Source organism: Erigeron canadensis, chromosome 5 (assembly GCF_010389155.1).
Source record: "Erigeron canadensis isolate Cc75 chromosome 5, C_canadensis_v1, whole genome shotgun sequence".
NCBI classification, from domain to species: domain Eukaryota; kingdom Viridiplantae; phylum Streptophyta; class Magnoliopsida; order Asterales; family Asteraceae; genus Erigeron; species Erigeron canadensis.
In genome coordinates, this window is record NC_057765.1 from 7,268,445 (window position 1) to 7,292,807 (window position 24,363).

Here is a 24,363-nt window from a genome sequence, read left to right on the forward strand (position 1 = left end):
GTAATAGTCAAAAAGGGACTATTATCTGGAGTGATGGTAATTATAGAGTATGTAACACGTATTTAGACTGTAGGTTAGTTTAGTTTCGTTATACTCATAAATCGGTCCTATGTTGATTATAGGTAGTCCAGAATACTTGCAAAGCTCGGCAACTTACGTTATCATTTGTTGTACGCTTCTACGAGGTAAGATACACTACTTTGACACGCTAAGGGTTCAACATAAACATGGTTTTCATATAATAACTTCCCTAATAATAACTTGTTTGCTTATGAGTATTCGGGGTTATACGGGAGGTGATATGGGCTATGTACATGACTATTGAGGCCTGAAATGTAGTCCCTATGATATGAAATGTAACGATATGTTATGCAATGATATGATATGTAATGATATGCTATGAAATATTATGCAATGATACGATATGTAATGATATGCTATTAAATGTTATGCAATGATATGAGATGTGATGATATGAAATGAAATGCTATGAAATGTGCATGATTACATGGCTTGTTCATCTAGTTCACTAGACTTATTAAGTTGCCATGACACGTGCACGTTTAAGGGCCCAAACGTAAAAGATGTATATGTGATGATTGTTTAGGTTGTGTAAACACCTAAACTATATGTGATGTGAAATCGAGCTCGTAAATTTGATGTGAAAGTGTTAAGCTTAACCCGTACTTGCCCTAGCCCGGTTAAGTGCGTTGATGTGGTTGCTCGGGTGGCTCCTTGCAACGAGGTACAACGTGAAGAGTAATACGGGAGGTCTTACCAGCCCCATTGTCCTTGAACATACGGATTACTCCTAGAATTGGCTTGCCATTCCTTAACGACATTGATGTACAGTTGTAAGGTTGTTCATCTAGTCGGGTGTGACTTATGTCTCACTTATAATGATGTATATGTTATACGAGATGCGTGACTTATGTCACAATTATAAAAATGTTCAGATGTGATATGTGATGATGCAAAAGATGACTAGGCACATTAGGATGACCCATCCTAATATGAATGATGTTGATGCTATGATATGTATATGAGATGATATGTTCGATGATATGTGCCTTAACGACTTAATATGACTTTTATATAATGTTTTAAATGGACAAACATTTTATAAATTATGTGTTATCTTACTTAGCTAATTCGTTAGCTAACACTTTCTCTTTTAAAATGTGTTGTGCCCTCAGGTCCAACAATAGTGAGCAGGTAGATGTGAGAAGATGTGAGGCATGGGTAGATGATCTTAAAGCTGGCTATAGTTTACCCATAGTGGCTGCTCGCTTTAGACATTTGCTTATTGTTTAGATAATAATGACTTGTATTGATGATGTGCTCGGTTGTTTAATGTTGGGCAACCGATGGATTTCCATTTAGACTTATTTTGATTATATGGCTAGTAACACCATTTAATGAATAGACCAAACAGATTTTGCTGGTTTGGACTTTTAAAGTTTAATTCTGCTTTCTTTGACGCCGTTAGGCAAAAGTTTTTGGAAATCCTTATTTTTAAACGACGGGTGTTACAAGTTGGTATCCGAGCCATGGTTTAAGTGAACCAAGGACTATAGGTATGCCATAGGAATTGGACTTAAACCGATAAGGAACAAAGTAGGCTTAAGTAGGCATGCTTAGCCATTGAGATGAAATGTTTTAGGATGGGTTGGGATGAGTGAGAGTGTAGGATTAAGGCTATATGATGATTGTTTATTGTTATGTGATTATGTTTTTAGCCTTTATTCTTCCGTTTCTCGCTTCTCCGTCGCTAAATTATCTGTTGCTGCGATAGACGGTCCCATACGTAATGTGCCATTTCCCTAACTGAAATTAATAACCGTGTGATATAACATATGTGTGAAGTAGCTGAGGTGAATGGAAGTGGGAAATTAGGTGAAATGGTATTCCAACAATGTTGTCTAACCCATGAGCATAGTGACAAGGACCGCAATGGAAATGAGATGTAGTATGTGTGCTGAAAATCACGTGAAAGGAATTGATGGAAAAGAGTGATACACAAATGTGGAAACAAACGCGCGTGTGAAAGGATACAATTACAATTATGGTCCGGAACATAGTTGCAAGCGTATCACGACGCGAGCGTGTTTGTATGACCATGCTTGTGTTGACCGGTGTGCAAAGTAATGAGGTTGGAGGAATTTCTATGTATTGTACCCCTATTTGTCAAAAGTAAACACCGTGTTACAACTTTAGTGATGTTGATGCTTCAAGTGGGTGGAATGTGTGAAGATAGATGGAAAGTGATAGCCGGATGAAATGTTATGATGAATGATGATGTACATGAAGTGGAACGAAGTGATTGGTAGTCAATGTAGTCGAGTCTACTAGTTTAAAAGACATGGATTTGAAGTTTGAAAAATAAAGTTGATGCTGGATACTTGAAGGATTATAAGTAGGTGACGCATAGAAGGGTTACCGGGCACACGTATGAAAGGATATAGTTACAATTCCGGTCACGAACGTAATTGTAAATGTATCCCGACATGTGTGTGTTTGTGAGACTGTGTCTATGTTGATCCGAATGGAGTAAAGATGGGAATGATGGAATCACAGATTGGTATCATGTTTAACTGCGGGAAGAATAGACACGTATGAATGTGAATCGTTTAGAAGAAGTTTTAGAATTGATCTGCAGTTCGGCACCACGGGTGCGGCGCACCACATAGGAGGTGCGGTGCACCACTGGCAGATTTGGGAAAATCTTGGGGCCGATTTGCGGCGCACCTGAGGCTGATCAGATTTCTGACCAGTTTGTGCGACGCACCAAAGGGAAAGGTGCGACGCACCTGATGCCCAGACTTCATGAAACTTTATGTTCAGCTTATATTTCGACCTCATACTCGTTTTAGTTTTGATTTCGCTACGGGACTGTATATGACGATTGGGACGAGTATCTACAAGTGGAGAATCTTCCTTATATTGCACGAATGTGAAGGTAATGTTGAGATCCGATAATTGTAGTTTCTTAAAGTATATGAAGTAAAAGTATTCAAGAGCTTTGGGTTCCGAATTGGTCATGTTTCTCGTCTGTGTGATTACCCGTGTAAGGCGAACATTATATTTCTAAAGTCGAGGCTACACGTAGTTTTGAGACGATCTAATAAAGTTCTCGGTTTTGTTTTGATTGTGAGGTCGAACCTTCAATTGATGTGTGACTAGTGCTACTCATATGCAAGTGCACCCTTTGATTTGTTCTCACTTAAAGGAAAAAGTGAATGTCTTCGATTGTGTGATGTATTTTCTCTCTATAATATAGGTTTACGGTTTTTGTTAGCATTTGTTGATGATGAAAGTCCTGCTAATGTTATTTCTACTCTCATTATGACCATATTGAGTTTCTCGAAGTACCTGCATCATGCTAATGAATGGTCCTTACCATGTCATGAACTTAAGGGATTAAGTTTAAAGTTTTCTTTAGATCGTTCAGTTAATATGTTTGGCGATGACAATATTGCCGATTCTAAGTATGACAAAGAACATCATGTTTGTGTAAAGAGTGTTATTACGATTTTCATCTCGAAAAGGCTTATGAACTATGGTACCATGCTTTTTGGATGTCGCTTGAATTATGATACGATCTATTATTATACAAGGTGCGGTAAATTATATATGTTGACGTATGATAGGGTTAAAAGCCAATATTAGACACTGAAAGTTTTATTAGGAAGTAATTATTTAATGATCCTTAACGGAAGTGAGGAGCACGTTATCATGGACCAAAAGACAAAGTTGTGTGAGAAGCTAAAGGTATTGATATGATATAAGCCTTAGTAGGCAGGTTGTCCATGAATGGACAAACGTTTTATAAATTATGTGTTATCTTACTTAGCTAATTCGTTAGCTAACACTTGCTCTTTTAAAATGTGTTGTGCCCTCAGGTCCAACAATAGTGAGCAGGTAGATGTGAGAAGATGTGAGGCATGGATAAATGATCTTGAAGCTGACTATAGTTTACCCATAGTGGCTGCTCGCTTTAGACATTTGCTTATTGTTTAGATAATAATGACTTGTATTAATGATGTGCTCGGTTGTTTAATGTTGGGCAACCGATGGATTTCCATTTAGACTTATTTTGATGATATGGCTAGTAACACCATTTAATGAATAAACCAAACAGATTTTGCTGGTTTGGACTTTTAAAGTTTAATTCTGCTTTCTTTGACGCCGTTAGGCAAAAGTTTTTGGAAATCCTTATTTTTAAACGACGGGTGTTACAACTTCAGAACTCAAGATCAGCCCAATCTGAAAGCATTCACTCTGAAGTCGAAGACTGAAGAAAGAGAATCATCTCAGAAGCAGAGCTCATAGAATATTCTACCTGATCGAAGACTGAAGCATCTCATTGTAAAGTACTTACAACACTTTACACTAATTACGAGGAAGCCTTTTTACTTTATTTGTCTTTATCCAGTTATTTCCATAACACCTGATAAAGTGACAGAATAAGTAAAAAGTTGGGAATAAAGTGTGAAATGTCACATCAATGACCTTCGCACTTAACCTTAACATACACTTTTTAAGGAATAAATTTGAATTCCTTAAAAAGTATCCCAACCACGTATTGTACGGTCAAGTCCACATCAGCTTGGACTTTGTCTATAAATACAAGGCTTCTCACAAATTGCAAGAAGTTAGAACTTTTGACCTTACAACTTGTGAGATATACTCTAAGTAATTCTTACGAGTATTTCCAAGTTATTTAGATCACTTGTATTTCAAGGTTGTTTAGATATTTTCACCTTTTGTGATTATCTTTGTTTCGCAACAACCTTTGTATTTGTTTATATCAATAAATCAAATACATTGAAAAGTACATAGTGTCTCAATGTCACATACTTGATTATATATATATCATTTATATAGTTTCAGCATTTAGTTTCTTACTATTACTTTCAGTTACTTGTTCATATCCATAATCTGGATTGTATTCTGAACCAGTCAATTCTCTAGTTTAGAATTACTTGTCAGTCAAATTTACTTGATATACTTGTTATATTTGACTTGCATCTTGTTATAGGGACTCACATTTTTCATCATCAACATCTACCAACAACATAAAAAACAAACTTTTTTAGATGAAAATCATATTCAAATTAAAATCCAGAATCAAAACTAAAATCAACCAAAATCAAACTACTAACATGATTAACTACATCAAATTCCCTTACAACAATATCCAATCACAACAACATCCCATTATTCAATTTTATTTAAAACCGAAAACATGCATAAAAAGAACTTTAATATATATATATATACACACACAATTACCCATAAATTTCTAAACTTTAATCTCAATCTCAAATAGTTTTCTGAATCTTATTTGTATCTCTTGATGATATATATATATATATAATCTCTTTGACAACCCAAACCATTTAATGAAAAATTAGATCTAATTAATCCATAAATCTGTTGTATTTTTACCAAGAATAAATTTTTTAAAGTTATATTATATATATATATATATGGTTACCACTACAAAGAGAAAAAAAATAAACAATGTTTTGATCTAAGCCATTGAAAATAAACCAACAAGTTAATCTCTACCATTAAAATTAAAAGTCAACTTTGATAGTTGATTATGGCATTAATGCATTCATCCATAGTTAAAAAGTCAATTAGTTATTAAGAAATAAAACATGGGTAATAAAGATCCATCAAATTGCCCTTCAAACAAAATTGCATCCGTAATATATTTATGTTATTCAAAACTATGTTGCTTATTAGATTTGAAAAAAAAAGAGTTCGTATAAGATCCAACTAAAACATATTGAAAATTTGATTCTAATTGAATAAATAATTAGATACTGATTTAATAATATTTTCAAATTTGGTTAATATACATATTACGTTGAAGTAAAATTTAGTGTGTAATATATCTATCTATGAAATTGTCTAATAGCTATCTATATATGAATAAAAATATCATGATAACAACTTTATATAGAATAATAATTAGAATAAATATAAACTAGCACGGTACTCGCGCAATGCGGTGGTGATCGTTGCGACGACTGTGTAGTAGTGGGGGTAACTGTTGGTGGTGGAAGCGTCGAGTATTATAAATAATTGATGTGAAAGTAATTGATGTAAAGAATTAATGAAAATATTTTAAAAGATAAAGGGTTGAAAGTGTAAATTAATCGTTATTGTTAAGGGTAATGTGTGTAAAAATATTTTAAAGGGTGTTAAATAAAAATATTACATATTTTTAACATTTTTAAAAATCAAGTGTTATTTTTTTTGTATAATATAGTGTGTATATATATATATATATATATATTTAAAATGATAAAAGAATACAACCATCTAATATAGTGGAAATATTTTTTAACGCAAATTATAGAAGTATGGAATAACAAATTATTTATGGTGCAATGTGAATTATATATAAACCAACCACCAAAAGTTTCGAGTCAGACATTTCATTTTATACTTGACCAAGGTTGACCTAATTAATTATAATTGGTGTTTTGTTTTGTTTTGTTTTTTTTTTTGTCATGTGGGTTGACTAATCAAATGCGTTTGTTTTAGGTCAAATGAGTGGTTTTTTGGTCAAGTAAGTTGACGGGGTAGTAGATCAAATAAGTTGTTTTTAAGTCGAGTGTGTTCACTTGTTTCTAGGTCAAATGAGTTGCTTTTGGTCATATAGGTTGACATTAGTTAATAAGGTAATTAATTTTAAATGTTTTGGTTTACGAGTCGACTTAAATTAAGATCCCAACCGGACCTAATCCAAAAAATCAGGTTGGCGGGTTAAAAATCTATGACGATTTCTGGTCAAATATCTGGTTCGGTTAAGTTTCAATTTGTGATACATATATAGGTTTATTTCGTTATCCGATCACCAATCGTGAATTGGGAGGGAATGGTTCTATATATCGTTGACACTACATTTCGAAAGTATAATGATTTGTTTTTAATCTTGAACCTATAAATACATTTAACATTTAATCTCCACTATTAATAGGAGACATATTTTAAGAAGAAAGGTGTCATATTAAACATGTAGGCTTTAATTAAACATGAGAATTCAAAAATGAGTTTGGTTAAAAAAATGCAGGAATCTAATGTCATTTCGACATATATGAATTTATAAAGAGATACAATTATCGGGTAGCACGAAATTTATTATTCAAACAATCAATAATATGTGTTTCAATTTAAATCACATCTTAATTTAACTTATAAAGATTTTATTTATAAACTAGAATAGTGTCCATGCAATGCATAAAATGGTGAATATTTATCAGAAGATTTTAATTTTGATTTAAAAATGATGCTCATAAACTTTTATTCAGGAAAAATGGGTGAGGTGAGTATGGTTCATGGTTGACTTCACTAACCGTCAACTTTAAAATTTATAATCCACGGGTAAATAACTTATATGAACTAATAACTAAAACAAATATAAATATAATTATAAAATAGTTAATTGCGGATGACGAGTTTGGTTGATGGATTGATAATATCCAACATGAACCCGACCTGATATCAATATCGAGTTTGAAATCTCAATCTAAATCTCTCAATCCGTAAACCCAAACCCAATCACCAAACTAAAAAAATTGGGTGGACGGGTTAAATGAATATGTGAATTGATTTCAAGTTATATATGAGTTGATGGATTGATAGATTGGCGGGTTGACTTCAGGTCATATAGGTTTGTAGGTTGACCCGGTCACCGACTGGGTATTGATCTAGTTATAACATAACAAAAGAGTATTTCATATATTTGGTACTTCCAACTTTTTCCAAGTAGTCTCAGCGGAAATTTTGAAATTAAATGGTTTTGATTTTGTTGACTTCAAAATTTAACAAAATCTCCAAATTGTTGCTGATCAAAACTTTTTTAATTTTATTGGCTACTATTTAGTACAAATTTTTATTGAGATTTGAGAATTATTATAATTATGTTTTTTTTTTTTTGAGTTAATTATATAAAGGGATATTGGGGAAGAAGGTAGAAAAAGGAAGAAGAAATGATGTTATAAAGCTAGTTACAGTTTTGGTCTTGTGGTAAGCAAAAGACTATTATACACATCACGTGCAAGTCACATGATGAGGTTTTTAACGTCAGTTAGTAATTTGGGCCAAAACTGTTGACGGAGCAAAAAGTTTTGGGCTAAAACTGTAATTTATTAAACTTAAGAATGAAAATTGCAAATAGAGGTCTACGACAAGGACGATTTTTGTAATTAACTCTTCTTTAATTGAAACTTTAAAAAAAAAAATTTGCCCCTTTATTTGTGGGGATCTCATTTCCTATTGTAGTACTTGATCACCATTCACAATTCCCATCACTAGCCCCATTATCGGATAAATTTTCCAATCTCCGTCCTCAATAGTTCTGAGGGATCCTTATTGGATAAATTGAAGTATAAGTTTAATAAACATGAACAAGTATAAATATATTCTAGAAAAACTCAAGCAACACAATCTATTTATAATTAAACCGATGTTACAAATAATATATACTTTTCTTGGATAATTGCACCAAAATGTATGTAACAAAAATCAAAAAGTTATAGTGTACACGAATCATTAGTACCTCTATTGTATGCACAAACTTAATAAAAATGTTTAAATTATTTAACATGTTATACGTGACACCTCATATGAACTACCACGTGCAAATTTATGATTATTTAGTGATGAGCGAGATTTGTTAACTTAAATTCCTAACAAGTTTTAAATTTTTTTATTACAAGGTTAACTTCTTTACTACACCCACTCATGTGCAGTGGACCTGTTCGTTTATAATATAGCAAATAGGTAAAACCAGGATCATTCTCAGGGACTATGTCTAAGAATGCAGCTAAGTGTAATTCTAAGATTGTTGGGGGTTTGTCACGACTTAATTAACTAAAACTAACAAAGGTTTCCAACCGCTTGGTTGAGCGAGGAAACACGAAATGATCTGATTTGACACTAAAAGACTGATTAAAACAATACATCTACTTAGAAACAGTTTACATGCCACATAGATCATCTACCATGTTACTTATAATTATTGAAAGACTAATCACGACCAAGCTTCCTATCAAGTCCCCTGGTCTAAGTGGTTAAGATTCCTGTCAAGTCACCTAACCCTTTAATTAAGCTCCTATTAAGCCCCTTAATTAAGATTATAAACTAATTTTGTTTTTATGACCTAACCTTTATATTTTAACGGGATTCCTGTTAAGTCACCCAAGCAGTTTGGCTTCCTGTCAAGTCCCCAACCTACTTTAACTAGGTCAAACATAAAAACGGTTCAACAACTATAAGCTAATAATATCACTACATAGACATGATCACATTATCCAAACAGATGCATATTAATTTAGCTACTCATGGCAAAGCAAATAAACCTAACAATCATTAAATATAAATGAATCCATAATAGTAATTGTCAAATAAAATAAGTCTTGCAAATAAGTATGCTAATAACAATATTAAAAGTAAAGGAAAAATCAAACTAATAATAGGGAAATCGAAGTCATGCAGTCCTTAATGTCGCTCCTTCGAATCAACACCACGAATCCTGATTAATTTGACCTAATGATTATTTGTTGAATGATAATTGTTGTTGAGAATTGATGCTTGATCTTCCAAATGATATGGAAGTGTTACGAGAGTTTGGATCTGATGAAAATACCCTAGAACAGCCCCCAAAGTCGTCTGGCGGAAGTATGTTTACTGTTGGCTTCAAATTCTTCATGTTCCACTTGCTAGTCTTCGTCCAAAAGTCTTGTAGCTTTGTGTTAAGTTGAGTAAAGACGTTTGCCTTCACTTATGCGCCTTGTGAACCTATCATAACATGTCATCCCATTAAGTACCAAAAGTTCACATTTCTTAACTCATTTAAGCATCAAAACACGGCCTAATGATATGGGAAAATATCACAAAATGGACGCTCATCATTTGGTCATAATTAGTTACATGATTTGAACAGTTTTATAAAGTTCGTGCATACAATAGAGGTTCTAATAGTTTGTATACACTATAACTTTTCTATGTTAGTTATTTACATTTGGGATTAATCACTTGAAGACCAGCGTATTTTACTTTTTGTACATGGTTGCCCATCAAACCGGAAAATTAAGCTGTATGACCAACATGCTTTTCAAATTTGTACATGGTTAACCAACGCACTTATCCCTGTTCTTAAAGTTCAATTCATTGTTTGCATAACAATTAAAACTTAAAGCAATGTGTTAAAAACTCAAAGTAGAAAACATTTAATACCGTCAAGAACATGAAAATTATAGTCTGACCAAAATAAACCATCCACTTTAAATGTTACTGTTACGCTTCGATTCAAAAAAAACTAGCTTTAGTCTTTTTATAAAAAACGATGTTCGTCACCCGGGTGTTGCCTGGGGAGACATTACATATATTGTGTGATGTTACTTTAAAATTTACAATTTGTTCCCATATAACATATGTTCACCTATGTAAAGTATAATGTAGTTCATAAACGACATATACCATTGAAGTTGGTCGAACCTCCTATCCTGATACAACTCTAAAACAAATATTTAGACGATAGGTAAACAATACTAACTTGAAACAAATACTACATCCTCCTACGCCCTTTAGAGAATAGAGATGATTTAGCGAAAATTTTGTAAATCTCGTTAGACACTCAGATAGCTTTTAAGAATTGTCAATAAATATTAAATAAACGGATGTAGCTCCTAGTTAGGGAAAAGGACCCGATGTACAACAGTTTTTTCAACTTCAGTTTAACACCCAAACAAAATCTAATAGTTGTTAATGATTGTTAGAGCTTTTGTAATATTTGCTAACGACAGGGACCGTTGTTACAAAGATTTTGACGAAATGGTTGAATATTACGAAAAAAGTTCAAAGAAAAAAAAGTTGTTACACGTATTTCCGTACTTCCATTTTTATTATATATAGTAATAATAAAAAAAATCTCGTCTTGTAATTATATACTATTAATGTGCATCGTTATAATAGTTGAACCATGCTCCCAGGTAGCTGCACAGCTACCTGACAACTTGCTTACTATATTTTTTTACACATCGCGTCGCTATTTGAATTTTGCCATATTAGATTCCGTTTGTTGTTTTTCTTTCGGTTTCGCTTGATTTTTAGCAAAGTTCTTTTTTTTCTGTTCTCAACTAATATGTTCGAAACTTTTATTTAACATGTTGTTCCGCATTACTATTAGAATTTTTCCATATCATTTCTCTTTGAGGAATTTTTCCTTTCAGTTTTTTTCACGTTTTTTTTGTGTTATCAACTAATATATTGGAAACTTTTATTCAACATTTTGTTTTTATTTCGTTTTTATTTTTGATTTTCTGCATAAACTAAATGTAGGTGTTCGATATTGTAAACTTTTTTACGTTGTTGTGGTATTGTCTTTAAATAAATATCTATTTCATATGTCAAAGTTCTTAGTTTCATGTTACACCTTACATCACAATTCGGATTTTGCCATATTGGATCTCATTTGAGTTTTTTTTCTTTCGGTTTTCGTTTTCCATTTTGTTTTATTTTAAATTTATTTTTTTTATTCTTGGTTGGTTGCAAACTTTAAAAGTATCTGATACAGTAGTTTTTAATTAAGGGACGGAATATTTACACACATCAACCGTCTAGTTGTAGGTTGAATACAAGTACACCAACAAAAAAGAAACTGAATCAGCCCCGCATTGAGGGCCCGAACTTACTAGTTTCTCTTAATGGAAGTTCTTATTTGAGAAAATGTCACAAATGGTCCTTGTGGTTTGTCACATTAGCGTTTTGCCCCCTGTGCTTTTTTTTCATTGCAACTGGTCCCTGACTTTTTCATTTTCATTGCCAACAATCCCTGACACTAACTTCAGTTAATTTTAGTCCGTTAGTAAGGGTACAATCGTCCATTCAATTCAATCCCTTCACTTAATCATCTTCTCCAACTTTTGTACTCATTCTTTCTCATCTTCCTACAAAAGATAACCCAAGTTCCGATCACCTTACCACCAACCATATCAAACTTTTGTACTCATTTTTCAAAACACGATTACTCTCTTGTTTCATGAAGCTCGAAGATGAAACTGATACGAAAATGCTCAGAAGAAAATTCTGAACAAAACCTGACCCACTGTTTTCAGACTAAAAGCTTGCCGGGGAAAATGGTAGTTCGCCGGAAAACTTAAAACATTCGATTACACCTTTAGTTCTTTGAATTAAAACTCAAAACCAGTATCAAAATACTCAGAAACTGATCCGACACAAACCCTTTCCCAAAACGATTACTATCTAAGTCGACGGAAAATATTGAATCTCGCCGGAAAAACGTAAACTCCGATATCTCACACATTTCTTCGAGTTAGAACTCGAAACCGGCACCAAACTTCTCACCAATGAATCGCGAACAAATCCTAATCAATAGCTCATTAGATTGAGACTCGCCAGAAAAATCAACCACTTCGCCGGAATGTTAACTGTCACCAAATCTTATCAAATCGCAAAACTGAACACATGAAACTGATCGGAATGTTATCGTGAACAAACCTCATGATTTTTAATCCGATATGGTGCAAAATGAAATTGAATTCGAAGTGAGATGTTTCAAGAGGAAGTTGTTGCTTTTTCTTTTCAATTTCTTTATTTTCTTCTTTTTTTATAATTAAAATAAAAATTGAAGTTACAATTACTTTGGAAATCACATGAACTACAGTATCAAACAAGACCCTTTTTGACTTTTCAGCATTGGAGACTTATTAAACTTGAAATTGAGAATATCGAATGACTTGGAAAAATCAAATGAGATTCTTGAAGAAGATATAAAAATTTATGTTTAGGAATGGAGGAATGTGTGTGGAGAATAAGGTTGTTGAAGAATGTGTATGCGTGTGCAGAATAAGGATATAAGTTATACTGATACATACAGATACATATATGTAGATACATATATATTAATTAAAAAAGTTTTTTTAATCACATATAGTCCCTGTAGTTACTAAAAGGACGATTATACCCTCATGTGATTCGCACATGAAGGGTTTAAACGACCAAAACTAACAGAAGCTAGTGTCAGGGATTGTTGGCAACGAAAATGAAAAAGTCAGGGACCAGTTGCAACGAAAAAAAAACACAGGGAGCAAAACGCTAATGTGACAAACCACAAGGACTATTTGTGACATTTTCTCTTCTTATTCCTTTTGTAGCTCATAGTAGCGGCTGGAATGGGCCCGGTGCTAGCTTTGAAGTACAAGTATTTCAGATACACATATAGATCAAATAAAATCAACATTAATTGCCAGACCAAAAGTGGTAGGAACCAAATTGTATACTTTTAAAAGAAATGATAAAGTAAGAATACGACCTGTTAAGTTGTAATCAGTAGTCTAACTGTTTTTCGATAAAACTAGTTTGAGAAACCAGACGTTGCTCCGGAAAAAAGTAACGATACGTAAAATTTGCCAACATATAAATATATAACAATAAACGTACATTACAAAAACGTATCAGTTAAGAAAAGTAAACACAAATAATAAAAAGTGGGGCAAAAGAATATTAAAAAGCTGACCATTTTGTTATAGTAATGCTATATTCACCCGTTTAACGTTCATTGCCAAGAAATTAGTGAGAGATAACAAAAATTCTACTTATGTAACATAATTTTGTTATTTGTATTTCTACAAAAATTTATAATATATTACAATGTTTTAGTCAAATTTGTTAAATATTATAACTAGTGTTATACCCGGCCATTAGCCGGGGATAACCAAATGTTAAAAAAAAAGAGAATATACTTAAACCAAAAAATATAAAAGGAATACGAAAACAAAATGAAAAAGTTAATAAAAAACTGAAGGTTATATGTGAAAATGGTATAAAACTAAATGTTTAAAAAATAAAAACGAATATATAATACAACAAAAAAAAACGAAAAAACAAAACATATAGCATTTGAATAAAATATATAACATTTTAAAATGTTACAAAAGAATAAAATGTGAAAATAGCTATAAAAACAAATATTAAAAAAGATTTAAAAGAATAAATTATATAAATTTAAGGGGTAAAAATAACAAAAAGAAAACATGAAGGGCAGAAAAGAAAAAGAAAAAAAAAAGGGGGCACAAAAAGAAAGAGAAAAAAGAAGGGGGCGAAAAAGAAAAGAGAACAAAAGGAGGGGGCAAAGTGAAAATAAAAACAAAAGAAAAAAAAGAACCCAAAAGGACGACGGGATTTTGAACCAGTGACCTCCGGCCCTTCAGGCGAAGCCAGAAACCGCTCCACCATGCTTCACTCTTGATTTTTGTTTGGCAAACATTTTATTTAACCTGGCATATAAGTAAAAAAAAACATTGTTCACACAAAATCTCTTTAAATAAGTTATAATGTAGTTAGACTCTAAATAAAGATTTGTGTCATAATATATGTGTTCTTTAATGGGCTCGAGTGTTTTCATATTTTGGGCCAACAAAATATTAGACCTAAAAACCCAAAAGTTTGACAACATTGGAGACTCCATAAAATGATAAAAGTAATAAATAAATAATTGAGATCTAAAAAAATAATGAAAAGGTAAAATGAATCCAACACGGATTTAAAAACCTGCGGGTTCTTTATTTCCTTCACTTTTCACTTTTCTCTCACTCCCAAGACATTAGAAAATTTATCTGGAGTTAATACCTAAAATGGTGTAGTTGAAAAAAATATTTACTAAAATGGTGTAATTTAAAAAGTATTTACCAAAATGATGTTTTTAGTAAAAATATTTACTAAAATGGTTTTTTTATTAATTTTTGTATTATTTTGACTAAGAATTATTGATTATATGCATAAACCATATTTCTCTTATGTATCAAATAAACTCTATTTCTCTATCATATCATTGATGTTGCTACCTCATATTTCTTTATCTTAAAACTAGATTAAACCCATGCATTGCATGGTGAATAATTGTTGTCATAAAATTATGATAAAAATAAATAATACATCTTCCAATTTGAAGTATAAGAGTACAATACTGTAATAATGTATTTAAATTTAAACTTATTTATTAAAGACGGTTACATAATAAATGAATATATTTTAATCCTAAATGGACTTATCTATCTAATAATATCTAAATTATGCAACTGTGTAATAATAATGAAATCAAAAAATAGGATATTTAGAATATATTATACAAATAATCCATCAACATATATTCAATTTTAATGCATAGGAATGAAGAGAAAAAAAAATCACTATATAATCGTTATGTAATTCTTACTCTAAATATAGGTACATGACAAAGTTTAAAATCCCAAAAATTTTTATTCATTATATAATCCTTAAATAATAGACTTTTATTAAGTATTTCTCCTAAATAGTATCATAAAATGCTAAAAAAAAAATAAATGACAAATAAGCAAACTTAGTTGATATCCAAAGACTTAACCCATATTAGTCTTATCTTTATCTTCACTTAGTTAAAATAATACTCGTAATTAATAATAATACATGTCTGAGGTGAAAAAAGATCAATATGATTATTAAAAATGATTACCTTATAAAATTTCAACAATAAATTATCTATAAGAAATAGTAGTTTAAGCAATGGTAATAAAATGTTATGTAATTATAATAATATTTATGATATAAAATATGAAAATTATTGTACATTTAAAAAAATAAATAGAAAAAAACTATTAAAAATATGAAAATAGATATGCCATCCAATTTGATGATCTTGAGCCGACTTATTATCATTTATGTTTTTTTTTTACTTTTTAATTTTTTTATTATAATTTAATGATGATATGAAAAAATAATATTTAAAGTAATACTTAAAATTAGGAATTAATATAAGTATTACAAATAATGAAAAATCCTACATGGCAATCTATTATAAATGTCAACTAATCAAAAAAATATCCTCTCTTAGTTATATAAAGAGATTTAAATCATCAACGAGTAAAGTTTTGGCTATTTTGTGAGTTTCATTCCTTATCATATACTATATTCTTATTCAATATTTCTTTTCTTTTTGTTTTATGTTATCACACGCTTCTTTTGCTTTTGTTTTGTCGAAACCAATGATCACATGATATCTCTAAAACCTGATGATTTCCATTTTTATTTTATTTTTTGCTTATTGTTGTTAGTGTTTATATAAATGTGGTACCTTACTTATTCAAGATATATCGAATTGGCTTTATAATATTATGAATATTCATGAGTTATAGAAAGACTCAATGAAAAATTAAAAAAATATAGATGAAGAGCTAGGAATAATGGAACATACAAAATTAGTATTTGGTAATTTATAGATAGATATTAGTTTGATTTAAGTTTTTAAGTTTTGACAATTTAGCATAGTTGATAAAACAGATACAATCTAATTTTTAGTCAAAATCCTACAAAATTAATAAAAACACCATTTTGGTAAATACTTTTTAAACTACACCATTTTGATAAATATTTTTTTCAACTACATCATTTTGGGTATTAACTCAACTTATCTGTCTCTTTCTTCATTTTTTATTTCTTCATAAAATCTATTTGTACTTCAGATATCAACCACTATGTCTAGCAACTGAGATGACATGTAGGTATAATTTGTCATAATCTATTTTATTTCTGTATGTATATATTTGGGGTTGAATTCTTTGAAATTTAGATCTCACCTCTCCATCATCCAACAATATTATCGGCTGAAGAATAATATGAAGAACCAAAGGAATTGAAATTCGACACTACCACCATCATCATCACAGAATACCTTTGGAGAACACTAGTGACAACACCACATATTCTTCTTCATCTATTTCCTTTTGCATTTACATCTTTGGTTAATGCAAAGACGAAAACAAAGCTAGATATATAATTTTTCCTATTCTTTTTCCGCGTGTGATGTATAGAAGTCAATTGTCATCTTTTTGTTTCTAACGCATGTTTATATATTGGTTTCTATGTACCTGTGTAGAATAAGATTTATGGTTCACATGGCTTTTGTTGCCGGCGGCGGTGGTTGTTCAGGTGGTGATTGATGGTTATAAAAAAGGCGGAGTTAGTCTGTGGTGGTGATTGATAGTTATAAAAAGGCGGAGTTAGTTTGTGGTGGCTTGCTGGGCATTGGTGGCGGTTGTTGAAATGCTATGCAGGTGAGAAGAAATTAAGAAGAAGACAAAAAAAATAAAGAATTAAAAATATGGGGTTGTGTTTTGGCTAGCAGACACATTTGAGAAAATTAAGAAAAGGAATTGAAAAAAAAAGAATAAAAAAATCGAGGTTTGTGAGGTGCACGCATACTCACGCACCGTTTTCTAAAAATATATAAAGGGAATTTATACAAATAATTTTCTCAATAAATGGTCCATGTTAGTAGGCCACAAAAAAACATTTAACAGCCCAAATCGGCCCAGTATGGTGTGCCAAGTAGGCCTGGCAATGGATATATCCAATATCTAACCCAATCCAATCTATTTAAAATTCTTATTGGATCATAATAAATATTCATTAATCATTTAGCTATCCAATAAATAGATCCATTTAAATACTTAGATCAATCCTTGATTGATCCGGGTCGATTCGGATCGCTTATTTATACAAAATTTATTTGTGAAAAAGAGTTTAGTCCGTCGAAATGTAATCAACTATGCCAAAAAAGTTATAGTTTGCATAAACAAAGTCCGTCCTTTATTTTGTGTACAAACTTAGTAAAAAATGTTTATATCATACAAAAGTTCTCCAAAAATGAAAACCGATAATGGCTCCAAAAATGAAAACCGATAATTTCGGTATCGGTTTTTCGGTATGTTTGCTCATCCTTAATGGAGAGTTCTTCAACAACCGACTTTGAGGAGTCGATAATTCAATCTATCCTGTTGACCAAACAAACCATAGCCTATATTAAATTGTATATAGTTAGTGATGACATACCTCTCTATCGGTACGAAGGCCTTAACATAATGGCTTAGATACGAAGGACCATCTGTGACGAAGGCCCCTACAACGAACAGCAAAAGATAAGAATCATTCCCCTATAAAGTAGGGATTTGACCTTATCATTCCCAACTGATAATAAGGGAAATTATATCCCCGGCCTAAGACTTAGGAAACCCTAAGCGGCCTACTTGTTCCTCAAGAATACTTCTCATGTAAAAGGAAGAGACGTAAGACCTACTAAAGGCATTCACTCAAATATAAAGAAAACTTAACTGGCGTAAAGAGACCAACTCTACCTTCGGGGAATCGCCAACAAACGAGCTTAATCACCTTTTAATCCACATCACTACTCAGGATCCCATAACCATTGTAGGCATTGTTTTCTGTATCGAATCGAGACATAGCTGATGTCCCGCCTGGGTTTGGTCAGAATTCCCAACAAACCAACGAAAATGGAAACTCCGGAAACCCCACCCCAGGGTCCGGACCTATAACCGGAGCGGCTGGGGGCGATGTCCAACCCGTCGATCATGGAGCCGACATCGACACTAGCCTCCCCGAACAAACATCGGAGGGAGGAAGGGGATTCGTGCTAGGGTCCTCGTCCGGACCCCCGCAATTGTTAATCCGGACTACATCATTAGAAATTATGGCCACATTAGCCGTACCATCAGATATCTCAGGAGCACGGGAGCACTCGACAGCGTCACTAGGACGCTGAACTTTGATGGGGAAACAGACGACGACTACGACGCTGATACCCCCCCGAGAGGGCTTCGGCGTTATCCACGGAACCCAAGACCTCGGCCCAAAGAAGGTTATGGGTTTGGCCTGGGAAGCGAAGGTTTAAGGCCTCGAACGCCCCTACACCAAACACAACCAGAAGTCGTAGAAGCTCCAATACAAGGGAACCCGGCGCCCGAAGCCAATCCTAGAGGTGATGTCCCCGCTACGGGATAGGGCAACCAGACTCCTAATGTGCCCTGATCTGAACCGACCCCGAGAGGGCCTGACGCGACAGGTAACGCACCTCCAAGACATGAGACACCACCCGGAGGTTATTCAGGAGTCCCAACTGGAACGCATCAAAATTCAGGACAAACCCATGTGGGGTCTTCTGCTCCGGTCTTTCGAGTGCCCACCGAAGGGACACAACAATACGTGGGCCCGACCTTCCATACGCTCCCTGTCTCTATTCTCTCAGGGTCCATGGGCCAAGGTCGACCAAGGCCTTCAGGGCAGACCCCACAGGGTTCTACGGGACAAAGTTACCCCGTACCGCAGGGCTTTGGATACGAAGGCATGAATGGAGCAGGAAGTTCACAACATGTTTCCCAACCATATGGCATCCAACCCATCGGAGGGGCCTACAGAAATCCTCAGACAGGGCAGCCACAGTTCCATCAGTATTATCCACCGCAACATATCGTTCCCACACAAGGACCCTACGGACCACAGAACTGGGGGGCTCCAATGTATCAAAATGCCCTAGAATTGCAAATGGTAGGGGGAAGCGTCGAAAACTCACCATTCATCGCATGGATACAGAACTACCCCCTCCCAAAAGATCTAAAATACCCCTCTAATCTCGGAACATACAAAGGGAAAAGTGACACGGATGACTTCATTGAAGCATTCGAAGGCATGGCCAAGATGAAGGTCTAGAATGTACCGGTTGCGTGTCGGATGTTTAGGTATGCGCTCGAAGGGGATGCCAGAGAATGGCTAAAAAACGTGGCGAAAGGATCCATCACTAGCTTCGAGGACCTTAAGGAAAAATTTAGAGCCCGCTTCAGCCAACAGAAGAAACATAAGAAACTACACGTGGCAGCCCATGGGGTAAAGCAGAGGGAAACAGAGCCTTGCAGGGCATTCCTTGACAGGTTCACCACCGAAACAGAAGATATCGTGGACCTTCCCGAGTCACAAAGGATATCGGCGTTGTTGCATGGCCTCCGAAGCAGGGGACTCGTTGAATTTCTGTATAGAGACCTCCCGAAAACTTACGAAGCCGTTCAGAAAAGAGCGCACGTATACCTTGATGCAAGGGACACCGCGCCGAAGGGAGACATTAGCCCGACTCGGGACAAGGAGACTCAGACGAATAGGAAAAGGAAATGGAATAACGACAGAGAAAGGCCAAGATACAGCCCGTACAACAAGGACGAAAAAGGATATCTGAAGGTCAACCTACCAGAGCTCCATAAGAGCCCGAAGGAGATACTCCTCACTGAAAGTGTCGCAAAGACCTTTCCAACACCTCCCAGACTGAGCGGCAAAAATAGGAAGGACCCCGAAAAATATTGTGAGTTTCTCAGGGATTATGGCCACGACACGAATGCATGTTGGCAATTGAGAAAAGCAATCGAAGAAGCAATCAACGAAGGAAAGCTGTCACACTTGATGAAAAGCGTTAGACAACAGCAACATCCTAAGAAGGAAGATGACACAGATGACAAAAAGAAAGTCCCCAACAAAACTATCTACACTATCGTGAAGAAAAAGATTGGATACTCGTCCCGAAGGACCTACAGGGGGAACATACCCAGCATCACCTTCCCACCCATCTATAATGGCAGAATCTTCAAAGACCCCCTAATAATTTCAGCATTCCTAGAAGTCTCAAAGGTAAAAGAAAAAGTAGTAGATACCGGGAGTGAGTGCAATGTCCTGTACGAAGAAGTATTCTGGAAGCTAAATCCTTTGTCACGAATGAACTTCAGAAAGGCAGGGGATTCGATTCAAGGGTACTCTGGCAACACAGCCGAACCGTTGGGAAAACTATCTGTGCAAACAACAATCGGAAAGGAACATTGGAAACGAAAAGAGAAGATCACATTCATGGTAGTTAGTGGAAGTTCACCTTTTCAAGCAATTCTGGGCAGGCCCGGAAACCAAAAGTTTGGAATGATTCCATCCGTAATGCACGGCCTGATCAAGTACGAAACGAATGGAAGAATAGCAACCTTAGAAGGAAAGGCCAAAAAGCTTTCTAATGAAGGCCGAGACGGCTGTGGTGAAATATCTATGAATGACAGGCCATACCATGGATAATAATGAATGGCCCATCTGATAAGGCTGACTACATTTTCTTTTTCCAAAGCCTAGAGGATATGGTATGTAACCTCAACTTTTATGCAATAAAGGCTTTTTGTTTTCTCCCTCCCTCTTTATTTATACATAAAAAAAAATGATGAAGAATAAGAAAAAATATAAGACGCAAAAATATGCGCCACAAAAATTTTTTAATAGGGACGCCCATGAATATAAAACTCCAGATAACGAAAGGACCAATAGTCCTAACAGACACCTGCGGATATATCCATACAAATCAAGCATGCAAAAACAAATAGGTGCAACATAAGACGGCATTCAAGCTGCAAAAAAGACGGCTCTTAAGCTGCAAACACGGTTAATATTAGCAAGACACAAGTTTCAAATATCCACAAACATTAAAAGTAAATTATCCAAAACAGCATTACAAGTTGTTATCAAAAGAAAATTGTTCGAAAAAGGCACATTCGCCACGACAAAGGCACGCAGGCCATGATTGGGGGTTAGCAGCAACTTCGGGTTGAATTACATTGGGGGTAATCTTGAGCAAGTCATCCACAGAAGCATTGGGATCAGCAATAATCTTCTCCAAAAACGGAAAAGAAGCTTCCTTCCATTTTTGGTCAGCAACCTCAAGGTCCAGAGAAGCAGTGGCAACAAAATCACCTCTGTAACGAAGGTCACACTTACCCTCTGCAGAAAACTCCTCTAACACGGTGGACCTTTCTTCTGCCCTCTCAGCGGAAGTCAAATCCCCCAACAGCTACCCAACTTCATCACTATACAGCAAAGATTTGCTCACATAAGGAATGACCTCTGTAACCAACCTAACCCTATCCTCCTTCAACAAATCAATCTGATCACGTAACAACTTGGCAACCTCACGCTCTGCGGCGAACTCATCCTGCAACTTCAACACTGCTTCATCATGAACAATTACATCTTCCTTCAACAAATTAATTTGTCGCCTCAAATCTTGAACAATATCTGATGCTTCAACAGTAGTGACAAAATGGGCCTCTCTAGCCTTCAAATCTTCAATAGTTGTTGACAAGGAATGCATCTCCAAATTCTTGGACCTAAGATCAACAGACATCCTAGAAAAACGCCTTGCAATAACCGCATCAAGGTATGTATGGAACTGACGATCTTTTTTAAAGACACGAAGGAATGTCTCATTGTCCATATTGTCAATTTTCTTGACATCTTCTGCATTCATGTCTTGCCTTATACAACACATAATCAGGATAACAGGCAACCTTTATGGGATTCATCCGGATCTCCCGACACAAATCATCAACCACATACTCAGGAAAGGGATTTTCAAAATCTTTATGAATGCAAAATAACTTCCTATCAGTCACAACCTCATAACCAGTAGGGATCAAGGATGCTCTCATAAACACAAAATCGCTTTTCCAATCACGAATATCAAAACCACCTCTCTTAAAACAACCAGCTTTTGAATGATTACCCACAGTAACCCAATCCCCAGATGGATGTGTTTGTGCAAAATACCTAAACAAATCTAAGGATGGTTCGCCACCATATGCTCTACACATAACTTTGAATGCAATTATTCTGGATAATCCTAATGGTGTGATAGTAGAGATATGCATATCAAAAAAATCAAGAACATCAAGCATAAAAGTAGAAAAGGGGTATCTGACATTACCATCAGTTATCGATTTAATGTAAAACCCGACATACCCATCTGGGGGAGTCAGTATAGTATCGCCATCAGATGGTATTTGAAACGATGATATTTTTCCAGGAAAATATTTTTCCACAAACTTCTCTAATTTAGACCAAATGACAGTTGACTCGGTCGATTCAATACCACCCTTCAACATCGAAACACTAAGAATCGAAAGACAAAGACAAAAATTAACAAAAGAGCAGTTGCGTACCTAGTGATCGGACGATGTGCACAGCAGAAACCCTAGAACGAAAAAGGGGAGTGTTTTTGTAAAATAAAGAGAAAATAAGTCAAAAACTAGTGGTATGGCTATTTATATGATCGGCTGCATGGAGTTTTCGCCCGTTGATCGCTTTCCTAGGGATTCGTGCAAACCTACCCCCTTAATTGGATATTGAAAGGTAATTAAGGTGGTCTTTAGTCAATTTTCATAAACACCCCCAAGGAATGAAGAATGACTAGATTTAGTCCAAGGCAATATACATATCGCGAAACATATCACCTCGGACTGGGGGGCTTGATGACATACCTCTCTATTGTTACGAAGGCCTTAACATAATGGCTTAGATACGAAGGACCATCTGCGACGAAGGCCCCTACAACGAACAGCAAAAGATAAGAATCATTCCCCTATAAAGTAGGGATTTGACCTTATCATTCCCAACTGATAATAAGGGAAATTATATCCCCGGCCTAAGACTTAGGAAACCCTAAGCGACCTACTTGTTCCTCAAGAATACTTCTCCTATAAAAGGAAGAGCCGTAAGACCTACTAAAGGCATTCACTCAAATATAAAGAAAACTTAACTGGCGTAAAGAGACCAACTCTACCTTCGAGGAATCGCCAACAAACGAGCTTAATCACCTTTTAATCCACATCACATAAACCTTGGTTCGGTGCGCAAACAGTTAGCTTCATAAAGGCTCATATATAGTAGCTTTGACACTATCATGATGATAATGGCTGCTACTTTTTCAACTTAATGAAGATGGTAAAATGATATTGTTGTCATGGCGGTTACATTTTCAATTTAATGAATTACATTTTAAGCTATAAACGTACCCATTTATCATCAAACATAACAAACAAAGCAAGGGCAAAAAAAGAAAAAAGTTTAAAAAATAAATAAATAGATCAATCCTGAAAGTGATTTATCCATTTAGAATATTTTGGACATGGATTGAATCACGATCCATTATTTTAGATCATGGATCGGATCATGATCCATTTAAAGTGGATCTTAAATGGATTAGATCATGATTCGATTCATATCCACCCATTGATACCCCAAGTGTGTAATTATAGTCTTATAGAGAATGATTGAGTTTTTTAAAAGAGCAAGTGTTAGCTTTAAAAACTAAATAAGATAACATGAGTTTATGAAAATATTGCCAATTCATTATATATTAACAAAAACATTTCATATTGTTAATATCACATATGCGCCATAGCACGTTAAGCTCACCACATTACTATGATGTCCATCACATCAAACATTAGCAAGATCATATCATCAACATTAAAGCAACATACATAAGTTTAACACATTAGGAATTCATCGTAGTCCTAAATGTGTCTATCATCATAAAGCTTTACTTTTCATCTTTCTTTACTTTCTTTATTTCTTATCTTTCTTTACTTTCATTTCTTTTGCCTAGACGTAGGCTATGTGACATAAGTCACACATACTTAGGGA

The 24,363-nt window shown here is 34.3% G+C and overlaps 1 protein-coding gene across 1 annotated transcript; it reads left to right on the plus strand.

Annotated features, from left to right (window-relative positions):
• Positions 1-19,599: 19,599 nt before the first annotated feature.
• On the plus strand, positions 19,600-20,967 carry LOC122601107. Its single transcript, XM_043773879.1, has one exon. The coding sequence runs from the start codon at positions 19,600-19,602 to the stop codon at positions 20,965-20,967; it is 1,368 nt and encodes a 455-aa protein (XP_043629814.1).
• Positions 20,968-24,363: the final 3,396 nt, after the last annotated feature.

Bases quoted from the DNA above. Each gene is read 5' to 3' on its own strand.
- LOC122601107 (XM_043773879.1), top strand. From the start codon at position 19,600: ATGTTTAGGTATGCGCTCGAAGGGGATGCCAGAGAATGGCTAAAAAAC.